The sequence below is a fragment of the Brienomyrus brachyistius genome, chromosome 7, assembly GCF_023856365.1.
Source record: "Brienomyrus brachyistius isolate T26 chromosome 7, BBRACH_0.4, whole genome shotgun sequence".
NCBI lineage: Eukaryota > Metazoa > Chordata > Actinopteri > Osteoglossiformes > Mormyridae > Brienomyrus > Brienomyrus brachyistius.
The window spans coordinates 25,945,881-25,973,444 of record NC_064539.1 but is presented as its reverse complement, the minus strand read 5'-3'; the positions used below and the strand labels follow the sequence as shown (position 1 = coordinate 25,973,444).

Here is a 27,564-nt window from a genome sequence, read left to right as displayed (position 1 = left end):
TCTCAGAAGATATCCCAGCTGTTAAATGATGCATTTTACTAGTATTGCATTTCCACTTGTATTGTACCTGGAGTCATTATTTTATTTTGTATTATATTGCAATTCTTGTATTATATTTTATTTTTATTTTTTGTATTTTTAAGCTGCGTTGTTTAATCCTGCATGGTGAGAGCTGTGCCTTGGGGCAATTCGACGTTGCCTAGGGGCAAACAGAGATGTGTCTTGTCAAGACGTCAAGAAATCTTTGTAGGTGAATCTTTTGCTAGCGTGTTACTAAAATGCCTAAATTCACATTATGCATTTTAGAAACACGCAGTGGGGCTGGAATGTTCCCATTCATAAAATTGCTATATATAGTCTGATCTGTAAGTTTACTCTTTGGTGGTCTGTTTTATTTAGCAGAATTAATCAAATCTTGCTTTCTATACAGGATATTAACTACACTGAATCTTAAAAGTTAACCCGCATACCGAAATTCGAATGTTTTGGGCCAATGCCTTTTTCATAAGATATTTTTATTCGCACATAAATTTGTACTCTATTTTTAAATCGAAACACTGCATTCCTCTCACTGCAAAGAAGCTACAGCTGCTCTGGTATACGGTCACCTGTCATGACAGAGCTTTGACAGACACTTCTTCTCATGCACTGTCTATACAGTAGTGTTGACTCACTCATCAAACCCCGGTAATCCAGCGGAGAGTGAACATTAGTAACAAACACAGTTCAGAGACACTGAGAATAAATGTGAAGTTTTTTTCTAATAATAAATGTACTACGGCATAAATATTGATTAGACATTATAATTTAGTGAAGTTAAGTTAATTTAATTATTTGGACATATGTAAAATGATCAAAGATCCATTGAGTAAGTAAATACAAGACCACGCAACCTGTTGCCGTTCTTCAAACTGAAAACAACATTATTTTAATGTGGCCCCGGGCGCTAGGACCCAGGCGCACCGGCTAACAAGTTATATACGTCCCAGCGTTGAAGTGTTTGCTTGTTGCGAAAGGGAAGAAGCAACATGCACAGAAGACAGTAAAGATGGAAGCTCGCCAGTCAAACACCAAGCCCAAGTATGTCCCTCTGAGCAAGTAGATACTGCCGCTAAGGCAAATTATATTTAATATAAATAATTAAACGTATTCAAGAAAGTCATCATCTTAGTATAGGTTTTCTTAGGCACTGAAGAAGAAAAAAATAAATCCTCCGCGCTGAGGAGATATGGGCTAGGCAGACGCCTACTGACACGATTTGTGCAGTTGTATTATTATTATGTAAGTACAAAACATTTATTACCTTCATAGATTTAAAGAGAATGCTATAGTAGCTAGGTGTGTGTCGTCATTATACAATGTTATATTGTTACATTGTCTTCGAGTTTGCTGCCACTAAAGCATTAGTCTGGTCGGCATATACCAAGCTGGGGAGGGGGCAGATCCTTCCCTATATAGTCACGAACTGCACTGTTTCCGTACTGCATAACGAATGGATGCTATAAGTGGTGTATTTGCAAAGGTCTTTGTTTTTAGAAAACACTATTTCTGTGACTATTTGTGACGAATGTGTCGTTCTGTTTAATTTGAATGACTTGGTATGTTCCTGTTTGAGTTTTGCGATGATAAACCGTATATCCATTGGGCACGATCTCACCTTTTCTTCCATTAAAATGTATATCTATGTCTAATTATGCCAAGGGGAGAGCTTAAAGTTCGTCACCAATTTATGTATTACCTTAGCAGTCCAGCATCGATTAGCTCTGTTTGGTTTATTTGATGGACGTGAAAGGCTAAACGTGAATTCACAGCAATGCAAACAAGGCACTCCACCCGGATCTACACTTTAGTTGTGGAAAGCTGTAACAATCTATTGTTCGTGCTTAATCGATCACACAGTAATCCCTTAGCACACGCACTTCTCTTTACTGTAAAATGGTTAAATGTTTCTCATGGTGGAACAGGTTGAAAATTAATAAAACAGTAATAATACTGAAAGATTAGTAACCCTACACCCAGTATGTTAGATACTTATTTTCCATTTCACTAAATTGTTTTAGTGGTCATATAAGAGATTTTTGTTCAAAATTTTCTAAACAAGTATTTGATATTGTAGATGTACATTGATTCTGGTTTATTTTTTTCTTCTATGATTTGAACCTATTCATGCTCTTAAAACATTTTAACATTTTTTTATTTCTAACCCCCTTGTTTGGCAAATTCTATCTGTAGTAGTGCAGTAATTGGTCGGTGAAATGTATTGTGGGAAATTCGGCAAACTTTTTATTATGATAGAATTTAATTGTGTGTAAAGCAGACTTGTAATAACTTACAATAAAGATACATTTGTCGAAATTTGTCCTGCAAAGTGCTCCAAGATTGCCAGATAAATGGCATTGCTGTGCACTCAGGCCACAAGCTTTGCTCTCAGCTCTGTGTGTGTTCTATTTTTCAATAAAAGCTTTGCTTTGTAAATATTCTTCTCGATTGTAGCTAATCCCTTGAATATGCTGTAAATAAGAACAATAAAGAATTTTGTTCTGTTTTTTTGGTATATGTCCTGTATATTGCAGGATTGCTCTGTTTTGGAAAAATAAAATTCAAAAACAGTTCTCCTATAGCTCAAGAGTGAGAGAGCATCATGCTAACAGCCAAGAGCTTCAGGGTTCCAATGCCACAAAGCATATAAAAATTGCATCTCTTCTCTGTACTTTTTGAATAAAGGTGTCAATGAGTTTCATGTACACCGTGCGCAAGCAAAAATGTCCATGCCCCCCCCATACCACTGTACCAATGCAGTAATAATTTTTTAGTGTTTTTGGACAGGCATGCCTGGGGTTGGTGTATTTGTCCTAACCCCACCCCCACCACAGAAAATGGTATTCTACATGTTGTCATATGTTGTGTTAGCTGCCACTTTGCCATCACATCTTCTTTTAATACTACTAGACTAGAAATTTTTCATGGTTCCTCCAGCTATGGTGGGCATTAACTGAGCATCTTTCCGGCCATTACACTTCTGTTACATTACTGGTCATAAGTTTGATGTCTATTTTTACACATTTTAATTATTTTGAAATTTTTTTATATAATGTGTTCACATTATATTTAAGATTTCTGAAGGTTGCTATTTCGGGGTGGCTCCTCGGTGCAGTTGGTTGTCACTCCTGCCTCAAATCTTTCGGACCAGACTTTGAGTCTTCGCCGTGGCCCCATGTGTGGAGCTTGCATGTTCTCTCCATGCCATCGTGGGGTTTCCTCTCAAAAACATGTCAGAGTCACCAAATTGCCTGTGTGTGTGAGAGAGAGACAGAGACAGAGGGGTGTTTGTGTGCCCTTTAACTGTTTGATGCCACCCACGCCTAAACTGACCCTGTTCTTAAGTTGTCCCTTGTTCCCCCAAAAACCTTTAAACGTATCCTTCACTTAGAGCAAAGAAAGGGACAGTTTATCTCAGGTTCTTCTTTTACATTGTAACATACTGAGATCCTTCCAGATAACATCTAGAACAAGGGCATGGATTTTAGAATTGTGCACAAATAAAACCTGACTTGCTGGGCAACTGGCATATTTAAATGATGTAATAACTGAATATTTCCAAGTTAAGGTAGCAAAAGTTGTGATGACTGCAATAATAAGTTTGCACTTATGCCGGATCTTCTTGGGTTTCTCTCTGGTTTTTGCTGCAATGTTTCGTCTCTCGCTGTGTTGGGCTGGTGTCCTTCTCTATTGAAACTTGTACCCTATTCATGCCATTTAACACCATCATTTGCAGTCCTTTATATCTATAACCTGCTTAGCTCGGTAACCACGTGGGACAGAGAAGACTGCGGAGTTGCTGTCACATTAAAGTGGCCATTTTCTTTTACTGCTTTTTCTTGAGTTTGGCATAGCAAAATAAATCATGTTTTAACACAAGTCATGAATAGCTCCCCAAAGTATTAAAAATAGATTTGAGTATGATAGGTTATGTTAATCAGTCATGTTTAATAAATGTTGAAATATCCATCCATCTTAAGAACACTTCTTGAGGGTCCCAATGGCGACAACCTGAGCAGGCCGGCCCAGATGGCCCTTTTCCCTGGTCATGGATTTCAGCTTCTTTGGGGTTCTAGCTGGGTGGTATAATCCTCATTCCCTGTGGCGCATTGTCAGAACGACTCCAATGAGGCCTGCCACGCTTTTAAGGCCCCTCAGCTTGCTCATCTGGATTTCAATGAGCAGTGGCTTTTACTCCTAGGATTTCTTGTGTTAACCCTTATCTTTAGTTGGTCACACTGGGTAAAAACACATCAGATAGATGAATAAGTGACAGCGATTTGCTTCTGGGTAGTGGAAGGGTAATAGATGAGGGCTGATAATGATGCCTCTGGAATGGAGAATGAATTTAATCTTTTGCTGGTAATTAGCACTGGTCACCCTGCTGTGTCTGAGTAGAGGATGAACACTTAAGAGCAGTTTCCAGCTGCCAAGGAAGTATTAACTCTGGACAGCTGCTTGTTAGCAAGGCTCTGCCTGCGGTGCTTACTTGCTACATTTAATGTTAATGTATTATGTTTTTCGCTTAATCCTCATTGTATTCCCTGGATTTTGGGGAATACGTATGGGTTTGGCACCGGTTCACTGCCGCTGAAGACGCTTCACTTCTTAAGAAAATACTCAAACTGTTTTGCAAACTTTTTAGAGCCATTGTATGGGTACCAGACTGGAATTTCTTAAATGTTGAGACTGATCGCCACAAAACTGAAGTGATGCCACTTGGTGGCAGCAGAATGCGCTAATTCAAAAAGTATTTGATGGATCTTTTAACTGCTTCAGTAAAAAAACAGATGAAGATGTACATCTGGGGCAGCATGGTGGTGCAGTGGTTAGCGCTGTTGCCTCACACCTCTGGGACCCGGGTTCGAGTCTCCGCTTGGGTTACATGTGTGTGGAGTTTGCATGTTCTCCCTATGTCATCGTGGGATTTCCTCAGGGTACTCCGGTTTCCCCCCACAGTCCAAAAACATGCTGAGGCTAATTGGAGTTGCTAAATTGCCCATGGGTATGCATGTGTGAGTGAATGGTGTGTGAGTGTGCCCTGCGATGGGCTGGCCCCCCATCCTGGGTTGTTCCCAGCCTCGTGCCCATTGCTTCCGGGATAGGCTCAGGACCCCCCGCGACCCAGTAGGATATGCGGTTTGGAAAATGGATAGATGGATGGATGTACATCTGATGTCAAAGCAGCAACACTATGTGGCAGCAAAGGAAGGAAAGGGCAAAAATATTTGAAAGATCCTTTTCAGCTTTTGCAGACATTGTAAAGGTGAAGCTGAACCTCTTCAAATTTTTGAGACAAATCACATGAAAACTGAAGCAGTGGTGCATAGTGATAGCACACTGTTATTACTCTATTTGCACAATTTAATCCTTGTTTTCTTTAAGTGACAAGAAGATTCTTCAATAGGTGGATAAAAATCTTACACCTAAAAATCTATATTTGACCAAACCCCAAGTCACCCCAAAATTGGAACTTCAGTGACAGGAAGCAGGTTAGATCCAAAATGGAGCCTGTAGCCATCATCTTCTGAACTTGGCCATCGGCCATCTAATCTTATTCCCTGGATCTTTTTGCAAGCTTCCCAGGAACCTCGTTCAGGTCAGTGATTCTCACTGTGGCGTGTGTGCTGATTTCCTGAATTTTTAAAAAGTGTGTGTGCGTATGTGTGTCTGTCAGTAGCCTCCACACTCGGCAGATTCTTTTGGTAGCAGTCTGGTACCTTGTAGTCGACGTGGGGTGGGGCACTCCTCAAAACTGAATGTGGTGGACTTTGTCACTTTTTTTGGAGAAGTGGGGAGAGTGGCATAATAATAATGTTTTAGTTATACTGTAATATTTTCATTTGACAATTTATTCTGGGTGACCCCCCCTTCCCCCACCTTAGTCTTAATAAGGGGTGGCACATGAATGAATGGGATTAGATCAGGTTAACCTGATTACACTAAGACAAGTCGCACAAAGTGTGCCAGGGGCATCAGATAAATAACATTTGAGTACAGGGTCAGACCAAGGTTCGCTGTCAGCTGTGTGTGTGTGTGTGTTTGTGTGTGTGTGTGAGAGAGAGAGTGAGAGAGTGAGAGAGAGAGAAAAGGAGAGCAATTAACCACATTTGACAATTCACTTGTTCACCAATATTCCTTTTTTGATTTGTGGCCAAGGAATTGTTGTACTCTAAGTGAAAGACTTCAAAATACTGTCAAAACTGTTCCTGTTGATTATAGCTAATCCTGGGTATATTCCACAAATAATGTATTTTTATTTTTCTAATTCAGTTTTTTTTATTGTGCAAAAATATATCCATGCAACTAAAGTCTCTTATAAAATGTGAGGATTAAAGTTTGCACCTATCCTATACTGAAAAATAAAATCCTTTCTTATTTTTGTAACTAATGTGATGCAATTTGTCTTGTAGTTTTGGGGGTGTGATAATTTTATCGTCATGGACATACACAGTGTGGAGAGCCCTCCCTTATTTCTTAAAATCGAAAATGGAATTTTATAGTTTGTTTAATGAAGTCGTGCATCTCCAGTTAGCCAGACACAATGACATGGTGAGGAAAAACTGACATTTCAAAAAGGCTGATTGTGGTTTAATTCTTCGGTGAAGAGGAGCTGGCATTTATGGGACATGTTGATAGTGGAATTTGCTCATTAAAATAAAATACATAAACTACCTGATATGTAAATGTGTCAATGGTAATTAAATTAAATGACCAAAAATCATAGCTTTTGCCCTTTAAAAAAAGTGCAAGAGAATAAATTTGGAATGGGAAACAAAGATATGGGTTTAGCGATTTGCTAACGCGTCGTGTTAAGAGCGATATGATTATAACATCTAATATCTGCCACAGATTAAGTTGATGCTTTGGACAAGTTCTAGGAAGAAGTGGGCGATATGGCCTCATATTTTTAAATGCACTTTTCATGCATTTTAAATGTGAAATTAAGCCATTCCAATTCACTTAACTAGGTGTGACATCACCAGATTAATTTGTTACAGCTGTGCTAAACAGTGGCACACAGTTTTCCAAATTTTGTGATATTTGACTGATAAGAATGGATAGATGTGGCTCTGCAGCAGAGCAGGGCTTCAGTGAGCTGGGCTGTTCAACTGGGCATCTGCAAAGATGCTGCATAAACTGACTAAATGCCAGCATTAAGTATTAACGACCCCCTGGTCCTTAATCTCTAGTTACTTATGCGACCATGCATTTGGGGTAGGGGGGGGAGCTATTTCTGACAAGGTAGCTCAGGGGGTATCTGTTTTGGCTCATACCGCCAGAATTAGGGGTCTTTGCTCGCTGTGTGTGGAGTTCGCATGATCTCTGAGAATCACGTGAGTTTCTCGTCCAGTGACACGCCGACAGGGTCAGTGACATCGCCAAGTTGCCCAGAGCCTGAGCTTGAATGTGCCCTGCAGTGGGCTGGCGTCCAAATGTGCTGAGAGGGAAAGTGAAACTGTCATGTCAGACCCAGGAGCACAGCTTACAAAATATGTACATTAAAGTACAGACATTGGCTAAAGTTATTGTATCTTTACATAAGTCACAAAATCATGCAGTTCAGGGCTTTTTATAGAGTGTTCCACCCGATCATTTTATCTTTATAAATTAAAGTGATGCAACTTCTTAAGTTGGGGTCCAGTTAAATCTTGCACACAGAAAAGTAACCTGCAAAGCAGTAATTTACCTACCAAATTCCACTGTGATAAACTGTATGTATGTAATCCAAGTTTGAACAGAGCTTGTGATTTTGCCCAGAATGTGTGTGTTATTCCTTGACTTGTTGACTTAGGTTGTATTTTACACAGGTTTCTCAGACCCTCAACATGTAACCAAGGCAGCAATGTGTCTCTCAAAATAGGCAGGTGTGTGTGAGTGTGTTTGCATTCCTTTTACATATCAACCGCCCATTGATTTATGTCAGCCATCTCTTATTCTCAGCCTCTGCTTCACTTATCAATATCTGTCATCCAATTTATGTTGTTGTTCCTGTAATATGCACATTGTGCTCTGTGCTAGGCTTACCTGCCACTAGTTTCAGTTTTGAGCAGTTCCAAAGGTACTTGCATGGTGTAATGAGAAACTCCTTTGGGCTACAACCAAGAGTCCCCTGATAAGAATCTCTTGCTACAGACAATAGTGGAATGCCCTCATACAATTTATCAGAGTATGAACATTACACATGAATATTTTCTAGGGCACCCTGTGACTCGATGATAGGTGCAGGAAACCTCTGGTGTCTAAACTTCCTGATTGGTTGACTACACCCCACCAACTTGGAACTTATGCAGAAGTGCTGGGAAAAGAGATTCATAAGTAGAAATTTAGCAGACAAAATTATTTTGTACTTCAATTATGTTTAATGCATTAATGGACACGTTTTTGCTTGCATATCCGTATTTGTTCGTTGGAAAAATCTATATATTTATGTCCCATATCGCCGGTGCTCATTGGTGGAATAACGTACTGTTTTTTATTCTGGGGAAAACGAAAGAATTAGTTAAATGTAAATTAAATATAAATCATAGGCTGTGTCCAATTTTGATTGCGATCGATTCCACCCAGTAAAAGAACAATATGCTCGTCCTTCATTGTTTTGGCATGGCGGTGTAGTTTGTAAAAGTACACATTAAGTTCCTGGTCTAGATGACCCAGTGGCTCAGGAAGTCAGGAACTAGGTTCCTCAGCGGCAGTTAATGTTGTTATGGAGCAAGATGTATGTTATGCTGGGGAAAAAATATATAAAAATCAAATATCATTCATCTATTTCATGGGGTGTTGATGTGAAATTTGACCACATTTTCAGTGTTTATTAATCTGTTATTCCTAATGAATAAAAAAGAACATTGTATGCCTTGATATCTAGTGTTTCCCACTTTAGTTGAAATAACCTCAATGAGACATTTCTCATAACCATCTACCAGTGTCTGACATTGACTAGCAGAAAGTTTTCCCCACTCCTCAATGCAGAATTCTTTTAGTTGTGTTTATGTGCACTGCCTGTTTCAAATCACCTTACAGCATCTCAATAGAATTAAAGTTGGCGCTTAGACTTGGCCATTCCAGAACTCTCTGTTTCCTTCTTTTGAGCCATTCCTTGGTGGATTTACTGGTGTTGGGTCACTGTCATGTTGCATGGTCCACCTCCGCTTCAATTTTCGGCCAGATGGTCTCACAGCATCCTCTGATAAAATGAAGAATTCATATGGATTCTGTAATGGTGAGCTGACCAGGCCCTTCTGCAGCAAAGCAGCCCCAAACCACGACATTTACACCCCCATCTTCGCAGTTAGTATGAGGCTCTTTTGCACAAATGCTCTCACTGGTTTACAGTAAATATGTCCTCTGTTACTGTGTCCAAATAATTCCATTCTAGATTCATCTTTCCAATGCACATTTGCTCCTGAAATCTCTGTCTTTTGTCTAGGTTTTCTCTGGGAAAACTTCAATCTTGCCCCAATTGCCACCCCCTCCCCCCCCCCACACCCCCTTTTTCACATCAAGGGTTTCCTCCTTGCACATATCCCTCAAAAGTCTCTTTTTGATGGTCGATGTCTGTACCTGGACATCAACTTATTGGGGAAAAAAAAAAAAGTTGAGCTGGCCTTGGTGGGAGTTTTTAAATGTTCTCCACTTCTGAATTATTTTCTGCACAATGGAATTGCTAATACAATCGTACAACAACAATCGTAATACAACCGTAGCTAATGCATCTACAATCTTTCTGATAGCCACAAAGAGCTCTTTGGGGGAAAGGGAAAGTGATTAGTTGTTACACCATAGCACAGCGTCTCCCAGCCTAGTCCTTGGGGGAACCCCGGACCGTCCATGTTTTTGCTTCCTCTCAGCTCCCAGCGCACCTGTACCAGGTATTCGGTGTTCCTGATTGGCTGGGGGCTGGGAGGGAGCAAAAACGTGGACGGTCCGGGGTTCCCTGAGGACTGGGTTGGGAAACGCTGCCACAGCACACAGTACACAACAATGAAATGTGTGCTCTGCATTTAACCCATATGTCACATCATGGCATGGCAGGGGGCAGCTAATTCAGCACCAGGGAGCAGTGCTTGGGGGGGGGGGGGCGGTATCTTGCTCAGGGTACTTCAGTGGTACTTTTGCTAGTTTGAATCCCCAACTAACAGTCTTTCAATAACAAGTGCACATTCCTAACCGCTAAGCCGCCATGGAGAAATCACTAACTTCAAGCAAACCAAACTAAATGTCTGAGCTTTAAATAAGTCAGGCTCCTCCAAAGTACACAGTAATGATGTTCTAATCATTTTTTACTGGTGTGGTGCTCTTGCATCTAATTCTAGGCATTTTAAGTAGTAATGAATATGTGGGTGTCATTTTTTTTTCCTCAAAAGAAATTACATTTCTATTACATTTTACAAATCATTTTTGTAAAAGATGTTTCTTCAGTGTTATTTGTTTAGTTATGTTTGATTGATTAATCAGCATTGTTAAAATGAAGATCACATGTCCATATGTGTACCCATGTTAAAAAAGACACGTTTCCAAGGGGGTGCCCTGATTTTATCACATGACTGTATATATTGTCCAATGGGACAGTGTGTCTGAACACTAAGCATGCAATAGTAAATGACTTGTATATGCTGAAAACATGAAACAAATTCATAAATTTAATTATAATGAATCTGAACCAGGTGGGGATGAAATGTATTGTACAAATGGCTCCAGACAAACCAGTATAAGAACACAGTAATATCTGGATTTCAGTATCTGTTTGACTACTTTAGATTTTTGCAGACATTTTATGGTGTGGCAGTAGAAAACACATTTTGGTGTTCTAGAAGATGAAATGTCAAAACTACCTTATTGGCGGAGAAAGCGATTGACCAAGGTTTGCATATATTGGCAGGTTCACTGGAAGCAGCACAATGACTGATGGCGACTATGATTATCTGATTAAGCTCCTAGCTCTGGGAGATTCTGGTGTTGGTAAGACAACCTTCCTGTACAGATACACCGACAACAAGTTTAACCCAAAGTTCATCACAACAGTTGGAATAGACTTCAGGGAAAAAAGGGTGGTAAGTACTCCTTTAATCTCTCCTTGTAAATACCACGCTAAAAAGGTATTGATTTGCATTTGCATTATATGTCCAGAAGGTGTCACTGTAAAATGGCAAAGTTTCATTTTCTTCTTCAAATCATTTTTATTCTCAAAAGCTGTCTGCATTTACACTTTTAGGTTTGATTTAAAATGGTTCTCAAGCTTTACTTTTTTCTCCACCAAATGTCCTTACATTTCAGGTTTTTTTTTTGTATTTTTTTTTTTTTTATTCCATTTTTTGTTTTTATTTTGAACCATGGTTCATGCTTCATGTGACCAAAGGTGTCATTGTATGTTGTAGCATTAAGAATAGCCTTTGCTGGAACTAACTGACCTAACTTACCGCAGAAAAGAGCCCCAGAGCTTTATCACTCATTCAGCAAGCGTTACGACGTCTCCCCTGCTTCGGAGTTCCCATATTGCCATTGTTTACCCCACTCCAGCTGATGCTTGCCATAGCACATGATGATCCTCTCTTGCTCACGGAAGCTCATTTTACGAAACTCCTGACAAGCAGTTGTCGCCCCGACGTTGCTTCCAGATGCAGTGTGTAACTTGTGTGTTCAGCACCTGGCAATCTCTCGAGCAGGCTAGCTCTAGCAGTCTGCAGATTCGACAGACTAACTTGTTGAAAGGGCGGCATCCTATGATGGTGCCATGTTGAAGGTAGCTGACTATAATTCTGCTGCCAGTGCCAGTTGTCTATGGAGAGCATGGCTGTATGCTTGATTTTATACACCTGTTAGTGGTGGATGCAGCTGAACCCATCAATTAGAAGGGGTAGCAAACAGTTAGCATCTATCACTTAATACTTACCCTGGATAGAGTTTTTTGGAAGATGTAAATGGTTTCATTTAACTATAATTATTATCAACATCCTATCATTTTTGGTTCAGTTTATAATATATCATGTATTAACAAACAAAATTTGGCAAAGGAAATTAGTAGTAATGTTTACTGGAACGTGTATTTATTGCAGGTGACGCCCCATCACTATCGCTAAAATGTACTGAATGTGAGTGTGTGCGTACACATCCCATTACGCAGTTTGATATATGACATAAAGTAATGTGATCATGGTGTCCCACCTAGGATGTTCCATCACCTTGGGGCTCTGTCCTTCTTGGGAAAGGCTCCTCTTAGCTGCATTAATGTACTGGATCAATACTAGAAATATTGATACTGATTGATAAATTGCTCACTATCCATGATGTCATTGTCAAAATTCGGAAAAGCACCACTTTAGTGTGGAACCTCCAGTTTCAAGATCTGATGTAATTTGAGTCTGTTGTATCTGTTATTGCATATGCATAATTGTGACCCGTCACCACGAAATGAGTCTTAAGTCGCACTGGTAGAGCTGCATCCATAAGACTCATTTTGTGATGATGGGTCACATATATCCATAATTGGCTATACTGGTTTTATTTAGAAGCAACAAATGGTGTCCTCAGTGGTTCAGAATTCTTTTGTTTTGCTAATCTGTTTTAGGTTTATACTGCAACAAGCCCCTGTGGAACAACAGGGAAGACCTTTAAAGTGCACCTACAACTCTGGGACACCGCAGGACAAGAAAGGTATATGCTGCTGTGCTGTATGTGATGTCATCAATGATACGGAGTTCACCTCTTTTTCTCCTCACAGGTCATACATTGCTGTGGTATTAAAGGACTTTGGTCAGATTTTTATATGTGTGTATAAGATAGTGGAAATCTGAATTCAGTGTTACGCAGAGGCCTAAATTGTGTGCTAACTGGGGAAAAGATGAGGCTGCCATCCTGTAGTTTTTTACTAGTTTTGTAGATTATTTATAGATTGAATAAATACTCACGTTTGTAGTAAATTGGTCCAAGTGTACATCTGCAGTGGCTTTGCCTCAGATTTTATACTTGAATTATTTTTTTCCCTCTTTGCCATACTGCATGTTTTTTTTTCCCAGTTATTCACATCCACCAGTTTTGTCTGCTGCTTCAGTCCATGTATCTTAAATAAAAATCGTTCCCTGGGCCCAGCCCTGTGTCATGTGTTTTTGTTTTGTCATGCAAATATCTCAAGAAGCAAGTCACTCCCAAAGAGCTTTGTCTCGTCCTCAGCAAGACTCTGCGTTTTACATATTTTCAGATATGCTTCCTCATTGTCACCCTGCCACCTCATTCATCTCTAGCTAAATCATCTCAGCACTTTCTTTCCTCATTAAGAATTCTTTGAATTCTTTTCTTCGCGCCATTTCATCTGACTCCTGAGATTGGGAGCATGGCGTAGATCAATATGCAGGTATATGCTTTGTGACAGTATAGCTACCCCCCCCCCTCCCCGCTTTGCGAACGTTCGTTTACACCTTTTTGTTTTTACAAACGACCTACATTAGCACCTATTTTCTCTAACTGAAAGAAATCTGAAGAGGATTTTTGCTTTTACAAAAAAAAAAAAACAAAAGGAGAAAGGTGAAAATAGTTTGACATTTGTGAGCGAGCCAGTTATACAGTCATGTGTTGCATAATGATATTTTAGTCAATGATGGACTGCGTATATGACTGTTCCATATAAGAATAATGTAGCTGAAAAATTCCTATCGCCTAACAATGCAGCCACTGCAACGTCACAGCACAATGCATTACATCATGTTTGTGGTCATTTTGGTGTAAACAAACTGACTGCGCTCCCAGTCATAAAAAAAAATAGCCCATACAATTATGTACAGTACATAATACTTAATGGTAACTGTTTTACTGGCTTATTTAGTGTACTGTACTTTTTATTGTTATTTAAGCTATACCGTATAGCCTAGGTGTGTTGTAGGTTATACCATCTCTTTGTGTAAATACACTGATGATTTTCACCCAATGACTCATCTCTCAGCATATATCCCCATTAAGTGATGCATGACTGCACCTGCATTTTACTAGTATTGTCATCCACCTATATTGTACTTGGATTCATTATTTTGCATTATGTTGCAATTCTTGTATTTTATTACTGAAGCATTTCTCATAATGTGTCCCTGTCATTAAGCAACATATGACTGTCTTGATTCTGGTAAGTGAAACTCCGATGTACACACAAAAAAATGTATGTCTATGAAGTATATCAACTTTATGTCGGCTGTGTATCATATTCCTGCTTTTACTGTATGTAAGTGTTATTTTTAGGTTTTATGTGTTAAGGTTAATATTTCACTTTGCATTTCCCCATACAAATTAATAGTAATTGTTTCTTTGCTTTACACCATTTTGACTTGCGAAATCTTTTTTATAGGAATGTTTTATTGAATGCCTTAGGTTAATAAAGGAAAACCATTTATTTCTATTACTGTTTGGTCTAAATGAATATCTTACTGGGCCACTGACAATCATAGTGTCGGCGTCAGTGGATCTGGATTGAATGGCACTGCTTATGTACGGAGAATGTAAAAGCACGCAAAGTGTCATTTCCATGTGGTTTTTCATTCTCCCAATAAAAATTAGCTTTTTAAAACACTGGAATTAGTCATCTGATGCACAGATTTCCTTATCACTAGAGTCCAAGACAAACACAAACCAGCACTTGGTGTAGCCAACATGGGAGAGACCATCCTGTGGCCCGTGTGGATCCCGATGCCCCTGCTGTAATAATGGTTCTGTCCTTCTGATTAGACGTAACGTCAAGGCCCTGACTCTGAGGTCATGAATGATTCCTGGGCATCCTTAGAGTAGGAGTGGTGCCCTGATGTTCTGGTTAAAATTGCCCACTGTGGCCCTTTCATATCTAGCCCCCTTATCACCCCCTACACCTAACTGGTGAATTCTCTCCTAACCCTTCACCACCGTAGGTACTGTGTGGTCAGTGCACTGGTGCTGAATGGCTGCGGTCGCATTATCCAGGTGGGGGCTACACAGTGGTGGTGGTTTACCTGGGTCCCCCATTGCTTCTATGAAGTACTTTGGGTGTCTTGAAAAGCGCTATATAACTGTAATGTTTGTTCATTCATTAATTTTCATGTACCTTGAGCAGTCGATTTACAAAGTTTGGTTTTATTGTCATTGATTTTCATGATAAAATAACCGCCCAAAGGATATCCATGTCTAGGAGGAAAAGTCCTCTCTCCCTAAAAGACGCCTTTGGACATTTGTCTATGCAAGTGCAAGTTTCATGTTACGAGAAAGCACCTAATTTTTCTGTCTCTCTCTCTCATATATCTCTCATATATAATGCACGCACACACACACACACACACACACACACACACACACACGCAATCTCAAAACATTTCTTTTCAGTACATTATCTGTTATGTAATTGTCATCTAAAGGAAAAGAATAAAATTATTTTTGCATCTGCAATTAATTTGCATATTTTGCATACTTTTCTTTAGTACAGTTTGCTGCTTTTATCCCATGTACAATCCACATGACTTAAAAGCTTTTATTTGCCAATCTTTGATTCTTGTATCACTTCCTTTTCAGTAATTTCAAGTAAACATTATTTGTTGTATTTATATGATGAAACCGATATAGAATAATTGAAATGCATAGTCATTGAACCTTCCATCACTTTTTAATATGTATTGACGTGTAGGTCGGATGTTATGCTAGCGAGTGGCTCAGTGGGCTAAGCCTGTGTGTCTCTAAGCAGCAGGTCCCTAGTTCAAATCCAGCCTCAGTCCATCTGTGGCTCCTTGAGCGAGGCCCTTAACCCCCGGCTCGCTGGGTGCCACTACAGGTGGCTGCCCTTCATAGACAGCTTACTCTACAAAGAGCAAGTTGAGGGAGGCGTAAAGACAATTTCCCCATTGTGATCAATGAAGTATCAGTTATTATTATTATTGTGATCAGTTATTATTATTATGGTGGCTCAGTGGGTGGCGCTGTTGCCTGACACCCCAAATATGGGGTTTTGAATCCCATCACTTTTCTATATGTGAGGAGTTTACATGTTCTTTCCATGTTCTGTGGATGTTTTCCAGCAAACGTTGTTTGTGCTTCTACAATTGCCCCTAGTGTGTGTGTGTGTGTGTGTGTGTGTGTGTGTGTGTGTGTGTGTGTGTGTGTGTGTGAGACCTGTGCTGGTCTAGCATCCCGCCCTGGATGTACCCCAGGCTTGTGCCCTGTGCCGCTCGGGATGGGCTGTAGGTGATCCTGACCAGGACAAAAAGACTGATGAGTGGGTGATTTTTCAGTTTGGATGGTGAAGAGGATCAGCACGCAGCAGTTACATCATACCTTTGGGGGGGGGTCAACAGTTACTTTCTCTGTGGATGGGGTTTGCATGTTCTCCCTGTATCCTCTGCTTCACCCCCAAGGTCTCAAGAGGAAAATTTAGGTAAATTTGTGCCTCCAAATGACCTCGTGTGTGACTCTGCGTGTATTTGCCCGGAAATGCCCATCCAGGACATTGCCCTGGTTTGTGCCCTATACTGCTTGGCACAGGCTCCCCTTGTCACTCCACAGAGGTTGTACACACAATCCAGTCCATGTTTTTGCTGTCACCGAGCTCCCTGCCAGACAGTCCACATTTTTTCTGACTTTGAACATCGTCTTAACTTAGGGACAGAAGCGTCTCAAATTGTCGACAGAGTACATCTGGAATTCTGTGGTTGCTGCGCGTGTGTCTTTCTTCTTCGGCATGAGGGACAGAGTGTCGTTCCTTCTGTTGGACTGTTTCACAGACTGTGTGGTGATTTTGTGAGGAATCAAACTATAAAATTAGTGGAGAAATGTGAACAAGAACTGGTCACGAAAAAACATCCGTATTCCAGTGCATAGAAATATTTTGTATTTACAGTGTCAATAATGAGCAAAAGCAAGCGATTCGTTGGCACTGCTTTGAGTCTGTTGGCAGAACTCTTGTCAACACCAGTAACTTATCTGACAGACTGGTTGGTAGATAAGTTAAAGTTATATACTTAACTTACAGTCTACATATCACAATGTGACCTTTTTCAAGTTTCATTCAGCCCTACTCAACACACAATACATTAACAAGAAATAATTAATGTTAATTGGTTATTATGCACCATATTGCGTGGGCCTAAAATGATGCGGCTAATCTTCATTTTAGCAGTGATTATTTTGACATACAGGAATTATAATAAGCACAATAATTGAACGTGATGAGAAATACAGGCTAGGCTACTCCAAGAGGCTAAATGGCACATATAGTATCTATGGCTAGCCTCTCATTACTGGATGAGTCCATCAAATCTGATCGTCTTATTTTCAGATATATTTGCATTGCTGTCGTGCTGTGCTGATATTTAAGTTCCGCTTTGCAGTACTGACAGACAACTGCATTCTCATTCACTTTTAATGTGAAGTGCTTCTGCACAAATGATGCTGTCACTCGTTATCTGGACGCTCATCCTGCATGCAAAATTTCGAATCGTCACTGTTTAATAATTGAGTAATCAAGTTAAATTGCATAATCATGACAGCTCTAATCCGGACCCGTGCAAATTCTGAGACAAATTGCGCCAAAACTGAAGCGATGACACAAAGAGGTGGCTGAATGAAATGACAGGCTTAACCTTGAGAATAGGACAACTCCGTTTGTAGTTATTACTCTGATCTTTGCTGGATCTTATTACTTTGCAAAAGCATTGTATGGGTAACTGGAACTGCAATGACAGAGAGCAGCTGAGGGCAAAAATGGATCTTGCAGCCACCATCATGTGAAAGCAGTCATCTGCCATCTAAACTTATTTCGTGGATCTTTCTATGAACTTCCCAGGAACATTGTAGGTCTATGATTCTAAAACTGTAGGCCGTGAGATGATTTTCTGAATGTCCTAATTTTATCCATAGCAGTCCTAAAATTTATTGTGGGAGATTTTAGTTGTGTCACTTTTTTAAAGACATGGGTAGAGCGTGTAAGAGAGGCATGTGATAATATTTAGTTTTGACTGCGCCATTTTAATTCACCGATATTTATCACTGACGGTGCTCCTGGGTCACCAGACAGATGGCTCTGCCATGCGCTCGGAGCCCAAGCTTCGTACTCACCTTTGTATATATGCGTCCGTGTCTGGAAATGTCTGAAAAGGAAAGTGATTGATCATGTTTAATCATTGGAAACATGACTTCAGCTATAAAGCCAGATTAAGTCACTCACTCAACAATATTCCTTGCTGTTTTGTGACTAAGGAACTTGTGCACTCCAGTTGAAAGAGCCAAGAGTTGAACGTTCTTTGATTTGTGAATACTGATCTTATTCATTTTAGATAATCCCTTGTAAATACTTATATGAACATTTTTTTGTTCATTTTTTTTTGGCATCCGTCCTGTGTATTGTATGATTATCCCATATTGGAAAAAAAAAAGTTTTTGTTCTAATATGATGCGATTTGATTAGTGTATTCTGAGCAGTCAAACTGAAATACATTTTAGTAGTGCATCGATAGCTGTCATGTAGCTTGACAGGGAGAGCCTTCTACTAACGACACAGAGCTTGGGGGTTCAATTCTCAATGCATTCAAAGGCTGGACTAAATGACAGGGCTGTGTAATATTGAAGTTGATTCAAGAGCGAAGCACCAAATCTATTTCGTCGGCTTTCACATTTCCAGTTGATTCTTCCAGTATACTGTATCTAGAAATTGTGTAGGTTGGGGAGTGTGGAATGAATAAGGATTAAATGGGCAGAGCAGGTGATGGGGCTGTCCAGGGAATACATGGCTGCTGTTCAGACAGCCCCCTTTGTTGTAGGAAAAGATTTGTGATAAAATAACAAGGGTTCATTTCTGAATCAGCTCTGTCTTTGTCTGCTTGACACAAATGGAGAACCATTTTAAGAATGATGCATTAATAAATTACTGCACTGAGCATGCATTGACACACTGGGAACCACCCTGACCATTCTCACCCTGATTGAATGAATAAATGTCTTAGTAGATGGATTTTTTTTTTTAGTACGAACCTGAAAACATGTATCGCAAACAGTTGAAGTAATGCAAATAAACAGTTTTTAATGGCACACTTTTGAGCAATATTGTGACTTTTCTTGTTCTCCAGATTCAGGAGTCTCACGACTGCTTTCTTCAGGGATGCAATGGGTTTCCTGCTCATGTTTGATCTCACCAGTCAACAGAGCTTTCTGAATGTCAGGAACTGGATGAGTAAGTAGCAGCATGCAATGTTTAGGTGCTGGATATTTTAATTTGGTACCTTTTCCAGATAAAAAATTATAAGATTGTCGTGAATGATTATTCCATGATTCATAGTTTTCCATATCCAGGGGTTTATTGGAGGGTAAATGCACATAAAGATCGTACACACCCCCACTTTAATTACAAAACACCGTTTACTCACCTTATTATAATCCTTGACTCATTATTCAATCACCTTTGGAACCATTGTAGTTCAAACTGCGGTGGTTCAAACTAACATGATACTAACAAAGTACAATGGTTTTGGGAAACAGTCATACTTAGGCTGTTAGTTAGTATGCTGCATTGTGAATGCTATGTCATTTCAAGCTAACTTCCATCGTTGCATGGGAAGCGTACCCCAGGTGCGTGCTATGCAGTGCTGGTCGATGAAGTGGCTATCCGTTGGTTCTGTAAAGTGCTTTATAAATGTAACATTCATTCATCTTGTGTGATTTTGCTGCAGGCCAGCTCCAAGCAAACGCATATTGTGAAAATCCAGACATAGTATTAGTAGGAAATAAGGCAGACCTGGCCGATCAGAGGGAGGTGCAGGAGAAACAGGCTAAGGAGCTAGCAGATAAATATGGGTAAGTGCAAGGTGATGCCGTTCTTCAAGTTTTTGGTAGAGAGCATTGGCGGCCAATGTATTAATTATATAATTTTGAAGCTCTGTGTTTTATGTAGAAATGACTCCTAAGATGTGATCTGGTCTTCACCACAATGTGATAATAATAAACAAAGTCAATCTGATTGAACAAAAAATACACATAAAAAAAACATATTACATTGTCATATCCATCCATCCATCCATTTTCCAAACCGCTTATCCTATTGGGTCGCGGGGGGTCCGGAGCCTATCCCGGAAGCAATGGGCACGAGGCAGGGAACAACCCAGGATGGGGGGCCAGCCCATCACAGGGCACACTCACACACCAGTCACTCACACATGCATACCTATGGACAATTTAGCGACTCCAATTAGCCTCAGCATGTTTTTGGACTGTGGGGGGAAACCGGAGTACCCGGAGGAAACCCCACAACGACATGGGGAGAACATGCAAACTCCACACACATGTGACCCAGGCAGAGACTCGAACCCGGGTCCCAGAGGTGTGAGGCAACAGTGCTAACCACTGCACCACCATGCCGCCCCACATTGTCATATCTATTGAACAAATGGTTAAAACATTTAAAAGCTATAGCAGTTAGAGTTACAATGTTCCAGTTAGTTTATGGGTAGGTTTCACCTGCATTACTGGTTTTTTAAAAAAAAAAAAAACACACACACGCAAATTGGGTTACCTTCTTTACACAACATAATGCTGTTTAGTTGCAATGTGGCCTGATCGAAAGATTTCAGAGGAGCTCGGAATAACAATTGTTGAAGTTGATAAGATGGGAAAGAACTTATAAACATTTAAAATGTACCCCTCACTTAAAAAGTGATATTAAAAATTTCTGACGAGATGGAACTATCAAAGTCATTCACTAATCCAAAATGGCAAATCTTAGTGATTAAACTGTCAGTACGATTTTCTCACAGAAATAAAAAGGACCCTTTGTATCTGTGTAAATAGCTGGTTTGTTTGAACTGACATGCCAGGGAACGCTTTTGTGCATGTTTCGTATAGGATTCCTTACTTTGAGACGAGTGCGGCGACAGGTTCCGAGGTGGATAAAGCCGTCGTTACTCTCCTGGATCTGGTGATGAAGCGCATGGAACAGTGTGTGGACAAACCAGCTCAGGAGACACAGAGTGGGGAAGGAATCAGCAAACTGGAAGCAATATCACCCAATGAGAAGAAATGTGCTTGTTAGCTTTTATCTCCATATTGGTTTGCTGGGTTTCCCATATCTGTACAGGTGCCACAGCAGATGTATAGTTTGATTAGACACAAACAAACATTCAGACATGACAACAAACTACTTCAATTAATAGTCCATTCAGATCTTTGATTATTGCTATACACAGTTGATCCTTCCACATTGCAGGTGTTAGGGGGTGCAGGCCCTCCCCGCGATTTCATAAGAAACGTTAACATTTTTTGGTCCCCTAGAGAAGCGAAGTGAGCATCCGTGTCGTGAAAAAAAACACGAGACAGAGATCACTGCGATATCACGTGACCGGCTGCTGTAAACACACCTGGCGTTCTCCAAACCAACACTGTGCACGTATCTTATGCATTTATGAGTTACTCATCTGTAACTTTCGTTAAACGCCCAAAAACTCCAAAAAATATTTTTTTTACGCCGACTTTGCTATCGAAGCCGTGATGGGGAAAGTTGCGATGCAGAAGGATCGACTGTAAATACACCTCCTTTGCTGCCCGGCTTAATTTCTCCACAAACTGAATTACTGAATTCAGTTTAGCTTTAATGTTGTTATTATTTCCCCTTATGATTTCTGAATGGTCATGAATTTTGATCATAATATGGAAAAGTGCAAAGTAAGTACTGAAGATAATCACAAAGATATCTGGAAGGTTTGTCTGACACGTGCAGTTAGTTGTTACTAAAATGTACCGTTTACCCATTCCAGTTATCCGAGCTAGCTAGTATAGCAACAGATAATTATCAATGGCTTTAAGTTCTTCGTATTTTTAAAAAAGTTCAGGCAGAAACCCCATAGATCTTTTCTCAGACATCTTGGATTTGGCAGTAGTTAGCTTTTGTGTATTTGCAGTTGTTTAGCAAGGGTTATATGTATTTGCATTCAACTCGCTTTCTATTCAATGCTTTAGGTCTGTTATCAGTAATATAAAAAATTACTGATACATTTTTAAATAAGAAATTCTAATTCTAATTCTTCACATATCAAATTGTACACCGTATGACTTGCAGTGAAATGTTATTTTTCAACACTCTGTGACTTAAAACTCAACAGTGGGATACATACATAGCAGGGTTAGATACAATATATATATAAAAAATACACATAAGAGTCTAACAGTTGAGGGGGGGGGTGCAGATGTCATAAAGTACAGATGTGCAGTTATAGTAGTATGTGCAAATAACATAGTACAAACAGGTAGTTCTATAAGTAATAAGTGGATTTGTAATGGGGGTGGAGTTATTAGCCAAGTCCAGGCCTAGTGTTGCTCCGGATAAGGATCTGAATGGCAGTGGGAAGAAGCTCCCCTTCATTCTCTTTGTGTTGTCCTTCACGGAGCAGGAGCCCATTGTTTGGGTGGCTGAGGACTTTCACTGTATTCCTGGCCTGGGTTGCCAACTTTGGTCAGCTGGCTTGAGTGAGATTTTCAATTTGAGACTGCACACACTTTTACACGTACGTAAGAGTTTTATTACCTTGTAAATAGTCTGTAGGGTTTGCATACTGCCCCAATGCTTTTGGTGTAGTTAATTTTAGGTTTATAATGGAATAATATAGATTTGTGTGACCGTGAGAGTCTGCAAGTGTGGCACGCCAAATGTTTATGGGTGGCCAAACCCTGTCATATTTAACTGAAGATGTGGCATAGCTTATTGTTTTCCAATTGCTAAACATTTTCAAAAATATTTCCTGTTAATTTACAAATGAATGTAACTAGATTTTTTTCAATATCAAGTGACAGCACAAATAGTTATGCATAAATAATAATAAAAAAACACATTTACTACTTTAATGCACAATCTAATACAGTTTTTCTGAATTGCTAAAACACCGAACCTCATTCTTGGAACGAAACTGCCAATTGTCGAAACTCATTTATTGAATTAGTCACTTGTTTCGAGAAACGTTAAACAGTGCTCACCTAGTTAGACACAAGGTGCAGATCTGAGTCACCCTTTTTGCAAAACTCTAAACGCATCATTCAGCAAAACACATTTTGCAATATGGTGAATATTGATCAAAATAGAAAACACAGGTCACAAAAATTAAGCACAGCCTGTACACTGTAACAATCATTTAAACACAATGACTCAAAACTGTTCACACATGTTTCTAAACAGGTGTAGAAGTCAAATAGGGACTAGAACATAGAAAACATGCTGGATGAGAGTGCAAGTGCATCAAGGCACAAATGGGTCACACAGAGGATTCTTTCCGCATCGCCCAGCAAGGGAGAGCATTTCCTGTGATGCAGACAAAGTTCTCTGTCCTTTGCCAGCCATTAGACATGGTGATGAGGCAGAATGAATATTCTTCTTTGATCCTGGCTTTGCAGTTGCTGTGATATGCCGCTTATCTGGATTTTGTACTTTGCTCTTTACAGTAACTTTTTTGGAGTACTGAACACTGCAAAGCTTACATATCTGTTTAGTATAATAACATGCTAAATTTTTGGTACCATTTTTTTTTACTAAATTCTTTTGGTTTCCAATTTTGCTGCTCAACATGCAAAAGACCACGTCCAGAGTAAACATTTCTCTATATGCCAGCAACAGTTAATTTAAACTGGTAGCATTTTCAGTGTTTTGCTGTAATGTGTAATGCCTGCTCAGTATTTATGTACCGACTGGCTTGATGTGTGATCTGAAAGCAGTGTTTGCTTTTGAGCAAAGAGAATATAGTTCTGAGAAGACTGATTTTGCTAAATGAGTCAAAGGTTTGTGCGTGTAGCTTGAATTTTTTGGTTTGTGCTTAGTGTTTTGAGAAGATGAGAGGAGACTTTAGGAAATGCGTTTTAGCAATTCAGAAAAACTGTAATATAAAGGGAAAATTGTGTATAACCCCCATTATTCTATTGAGTAGGATATTCAAAAATCAAATAGTCTATTGTGGATACTGTACAATCCATTTTAAAGCTTTGGAATATGGGTTTTCTTACTGTATAAAACCATGTATCATAACCAAATTTTGAGACAGCCTTTTCTGTATGCTGTATATCTTACTTTCCCTGTAACTATTGTCTTAATTCTAGTAATATTATTTGTCCAGATTTTTTTTTTTACATTTTTGGCATCTTTTTCTGAGCTTTGCTTAATTTATAATTACAACATCACTATCCAAAGATTCACTGTGGCCTCACGCCTTGCAAGGTTGTGGATTTCATGCACGTACTTGGCTCTGCGTACTACCATTCAAAAGTTTGGGGTCACTTAAAAATTTCTCAAACACACATTTATCCTCTCGCTCAGTTGTGCACTGGGGCTCCCCCTCCTCTTTCAGTCGTGGTTAAGAGCCAGTTTGCGCTGCTCTGAGAAAGGAGTAGTGTTCAGCATTGTACGAGATCTTCATTTTCCTGGCAATTTATCGCATGGAATAGCTTTCATCTCTCAGTGCAAGACTAGACTGAGGAGTTTCCGAAGAACGTTCTTTGTTTCTGACCAGTTAATAAACGGGCTTGCAATCAAACCCACAATGGCTGATGCTGCAGATACTTACTAAGTCCAAAGAAGGCCAGTTATATTGCTTCCTTAATCAGCGCAGATTTCATCTGTGGCAACACAATTGCAAAAGGGTTTTCTAATGATCAATTAACCTTTTAAAATTCTAAACTTGCATTAGCAAACACAACATTCCACTGGAACACAGGGCTAATTGTTGCTGATAACGGACCTCTGTACACCTGTAGATGTTCAGTTAAAAATATAATGGTCATTTACAACATTAACAACGTCCACACAGTATTTATGATCGATCTGGTGGTTTTATAATGGACAAATAAACTGGCTTTTTTCTCAAAATCAAGGACCCCAAACCTTTGAACGGTAGTGTACATGCAGTTTGCGTGAAACGCCGGTCCAAGGTCATATTGATAAGGTGTCTCTTAGCTACCCTTTGTTTGTGACCTGTAATGGTATTCTTCCGGAATATCTGCCGCCTTGTGCCATATGCTTTCTCTCTTAGCTCTTGCTAAACTTTTATAGAAAATGGAACGGAATTCAGCTGACTGCATGGTTTGCATTTACTTAATTATTCTTAAGAACCACAATCACCAATTAAATATTGTGTAATCTTATATAAATATTATAAATATTATTCTTATGCAGATTACACCACTTTCGTTTATTTGTTACTGTTATTAAGCACTTTAAAAATCAATTTAATGAGTCGCTTGAGGACTGATACGTGCCAGCGGTTATTTAATTATGTGCACTGAGTCATGTGTGTGAAATTTTTCTGCTCATCTGGTACCTTGCACAGCTCTCTAACGTAGTGCTAACAATGATTACAGCTTTGCTGTAAAACATTTATGACATAAGAATGAAAGTGCTACTAATTTGTGACAACATGCCAGATATTCTATGTTTTTCACTTTGACTTACTGTAAGGTGACTAACCTTGTCTTTTACAGCAAATTTTGATAAAGACTCAGTGTTTGTCTAATATGTTACTAATACATTGTACATTATGAGTATTTTGGCAACTGTCATTGTTACAGAAATTTTATAAAATATCTTTATTGTCCTGTCTCAGTGGTGCTGCCTCACACTCCCAGGGTTGTGGGTTCACACCCCACCTCTGCTATCGGTCTGTTGCATTGCATTTTCTCCCCAAACTCTGTGTGTTTCCTTTGGGTTAACCGGTTTATTCCTGGTGTCTAAATTGCTTACAAAGTATAATTGTGTGTGTATGTGTGTGTCCTGCCATTCTGTACAGGGTGTACCCAGTCTTGTGACCTGTGTAGTCCAAGATGGGCTAATTGAGCTTAATCAGGATAAATGCTTAGAAGATTGATTGATGGATGGATCTTTACTTTTCCTCCACTTCTTCTGTTATACCTGTAAAGCTTTTTTTAAAAACCTTTTTTCTTTCTTTAGACAAGAAAGTGGTTTATTTTTCTATAACCACACACCTACAGTGGTTAATACCATGATTGTCTGCCAAACATAACAGTTGTATATTATAAGATGTATATTATTAACATAAATATCAAGAAAATAAAAACATATTCTGTAAAGACAAGAAAAAAGAAGCAAAATTTTGGCTGGCTGGCATGTAGAATGTAGCTGCAAATGATCATCACTGGACTCTTGTCATGATCAGGGTGTTTTACTTATTGTGAAACTTAAAGATGCATGTTTACGTTACGATTGTAAAGTGGGATTGTGAACGAGCCAAATTCTGGAAGCGGCAAGCTTGTGGAGTTTAGATTCTCTTCTGTTGCTCGACGGACTTGCAGATGCTGTTGTTAGGGACTTTTATGTTTCCATTTCTCTTAATGAATTTGGGTTTTATTTTATTATTTTAAACATTTCCTATAGCATTTGGTAGGTACCTGTAGCTTTTTAGACTGCTGTTCTTATGGCCAGTGAACTGTCATCTGATTTGGTTTTTGCAAAGATGTTAAGACTTTTATATTTCACAAAAATTTCAGATGTTTCTTTCCATAGTTTTAGTTTTGCTTAATATTAATATGACTAGTGCAGTTTGTTATATTGTAATTTGATTTTGATAGATTGTTACAAGTAACTGTACATTGGCACATTTATATCAAACTACAATAGAGTCATCAAAATTCTATCCTACTCCAGTCTGAGCAGTAAAAGTAAAATGATTAACATATTTATGGACCAATCAAGACAATGAATATTTAACAACTACGTGACATAAATACATTACACCTATTTAAAGCTTTAAAACTATATATTTTGTTATATGAAATATAAAATGGAATTTGTATGTAGTGATTATAATATGTTGAATTAGATGTCCAAAACATTTGTTACTGAACATATGCATTGCATATTTAAAAAAAAAAACAATAAAAATCCTTTAAATATCACCATGCCTGCAGATTCTTGAGTGCATGCATTGATTACATTTTACCAGAGTATAGTATGTTTTAATGCACCCTTTGCATGATTAGCTTGAGATTCACTTTGAAATAGTCAAATTTGATGTCTGTAGGCTTAATCAATGTATCAGTTTAATATATCAATCTGTTTCTTTGCAGATACTAAAACAGCTACCAAATGCAAAAATAAATAAAACTACTTTGAAGAATAAAATAAAAGTACTTGGAAATAAAATGCTGGTGTTTTGTTCGATATCACTTGTTTGTGGGAAATGTTGATCTTATTTTTTACTTTTATTGTAAGGTTGGTTGATGTATATGAGGAACACCTAATACTGTTATAGATTTACTTTAAATGTTTGAATGCGTATATGTTTTTTCCAAATGAATAAAGTTTGTTTGAAAAGCACAGTGTTGAACGAGGTGGCTTACTTGTTTTGTTTATATCTCTTACTGGTTTATGCCACTATGCCTAATCAATATAAAAAAATCACCCTTCCCCCCCCACACTCTAAATACATGCAGGGAAATTGGTATCTGGCCAATTACACTGTCCATGGAGAGTGTGAGTGTGGCTTTATGGTAACCAGTGTCTCTAAATAACCGGTACTGTATGTACAGGGATAGGATCTAAGTCCAGCAGAA

General features: G+C 39.0%; 1 protein-coding gene across 3 annotated transcripts; it reads left to right on the top strand.

Annotated features, from left to right (window-relative positions):
- Positions 1-985: 985 nt before the first annotated feature.
- Positions 986-27,328, top strand: rab27b (RAB27B, member RAS oncogene family). 3 transcript variants are annotated; one of them, XM_049020858.1, is made up of 7 exons: positions 1,014-1,080; positions 1,187-1,281; positions 10,922-11,093; positions 12,608-12,693; positions 19,101-19,204; positions 19,701-19,824; positions 20,869-27,328. In XM_049020858.1, coding segments are annotated over exons 2-7 (675 nt in total). In that variant the 5' UTR covers positions 1,014-1,080; positions 1,187-1,279; the 3' UTR covers positions 21,056-27,328. The 3 variants fall into 3 exon arrangements, with proteins under 3 accessions (XP_048876814.1, XP_048876813.1, XP_048876815.1); XM_049020857.1 differs by having other exon boundaries at positions 986-1,281; XM_049020856.1 differs by lacking the exon at positions 1,187-1,281 and having other exon boundaries at positions 993-1,080.
- The last annotated feature ends 236 nt before the right edge of the window (positions 27,329-27,564 follow it).

Coding starts and splice junctions, on each gene's coding strand:
- rab27b (XM_049020856.1), top strand. CDS start 1,049: ATGGAAGCTCGCCAGTCAAACACCAAGCCCAA. Junction 1,081..10,921: donor CAGTCAAACACCAAGCCCAA/GTATGTCCCTCT, acceptor ATATATTGGCAG/GTTCACTGGAAGCAGCACAA. Junction 19,205..19,700: donor GAATGTCAGGAACTGGATGA/GTAAGTAGCAGC, acceptor ATTTTGCTGCAG/GCCAGCTCCAAGCAAACGCA.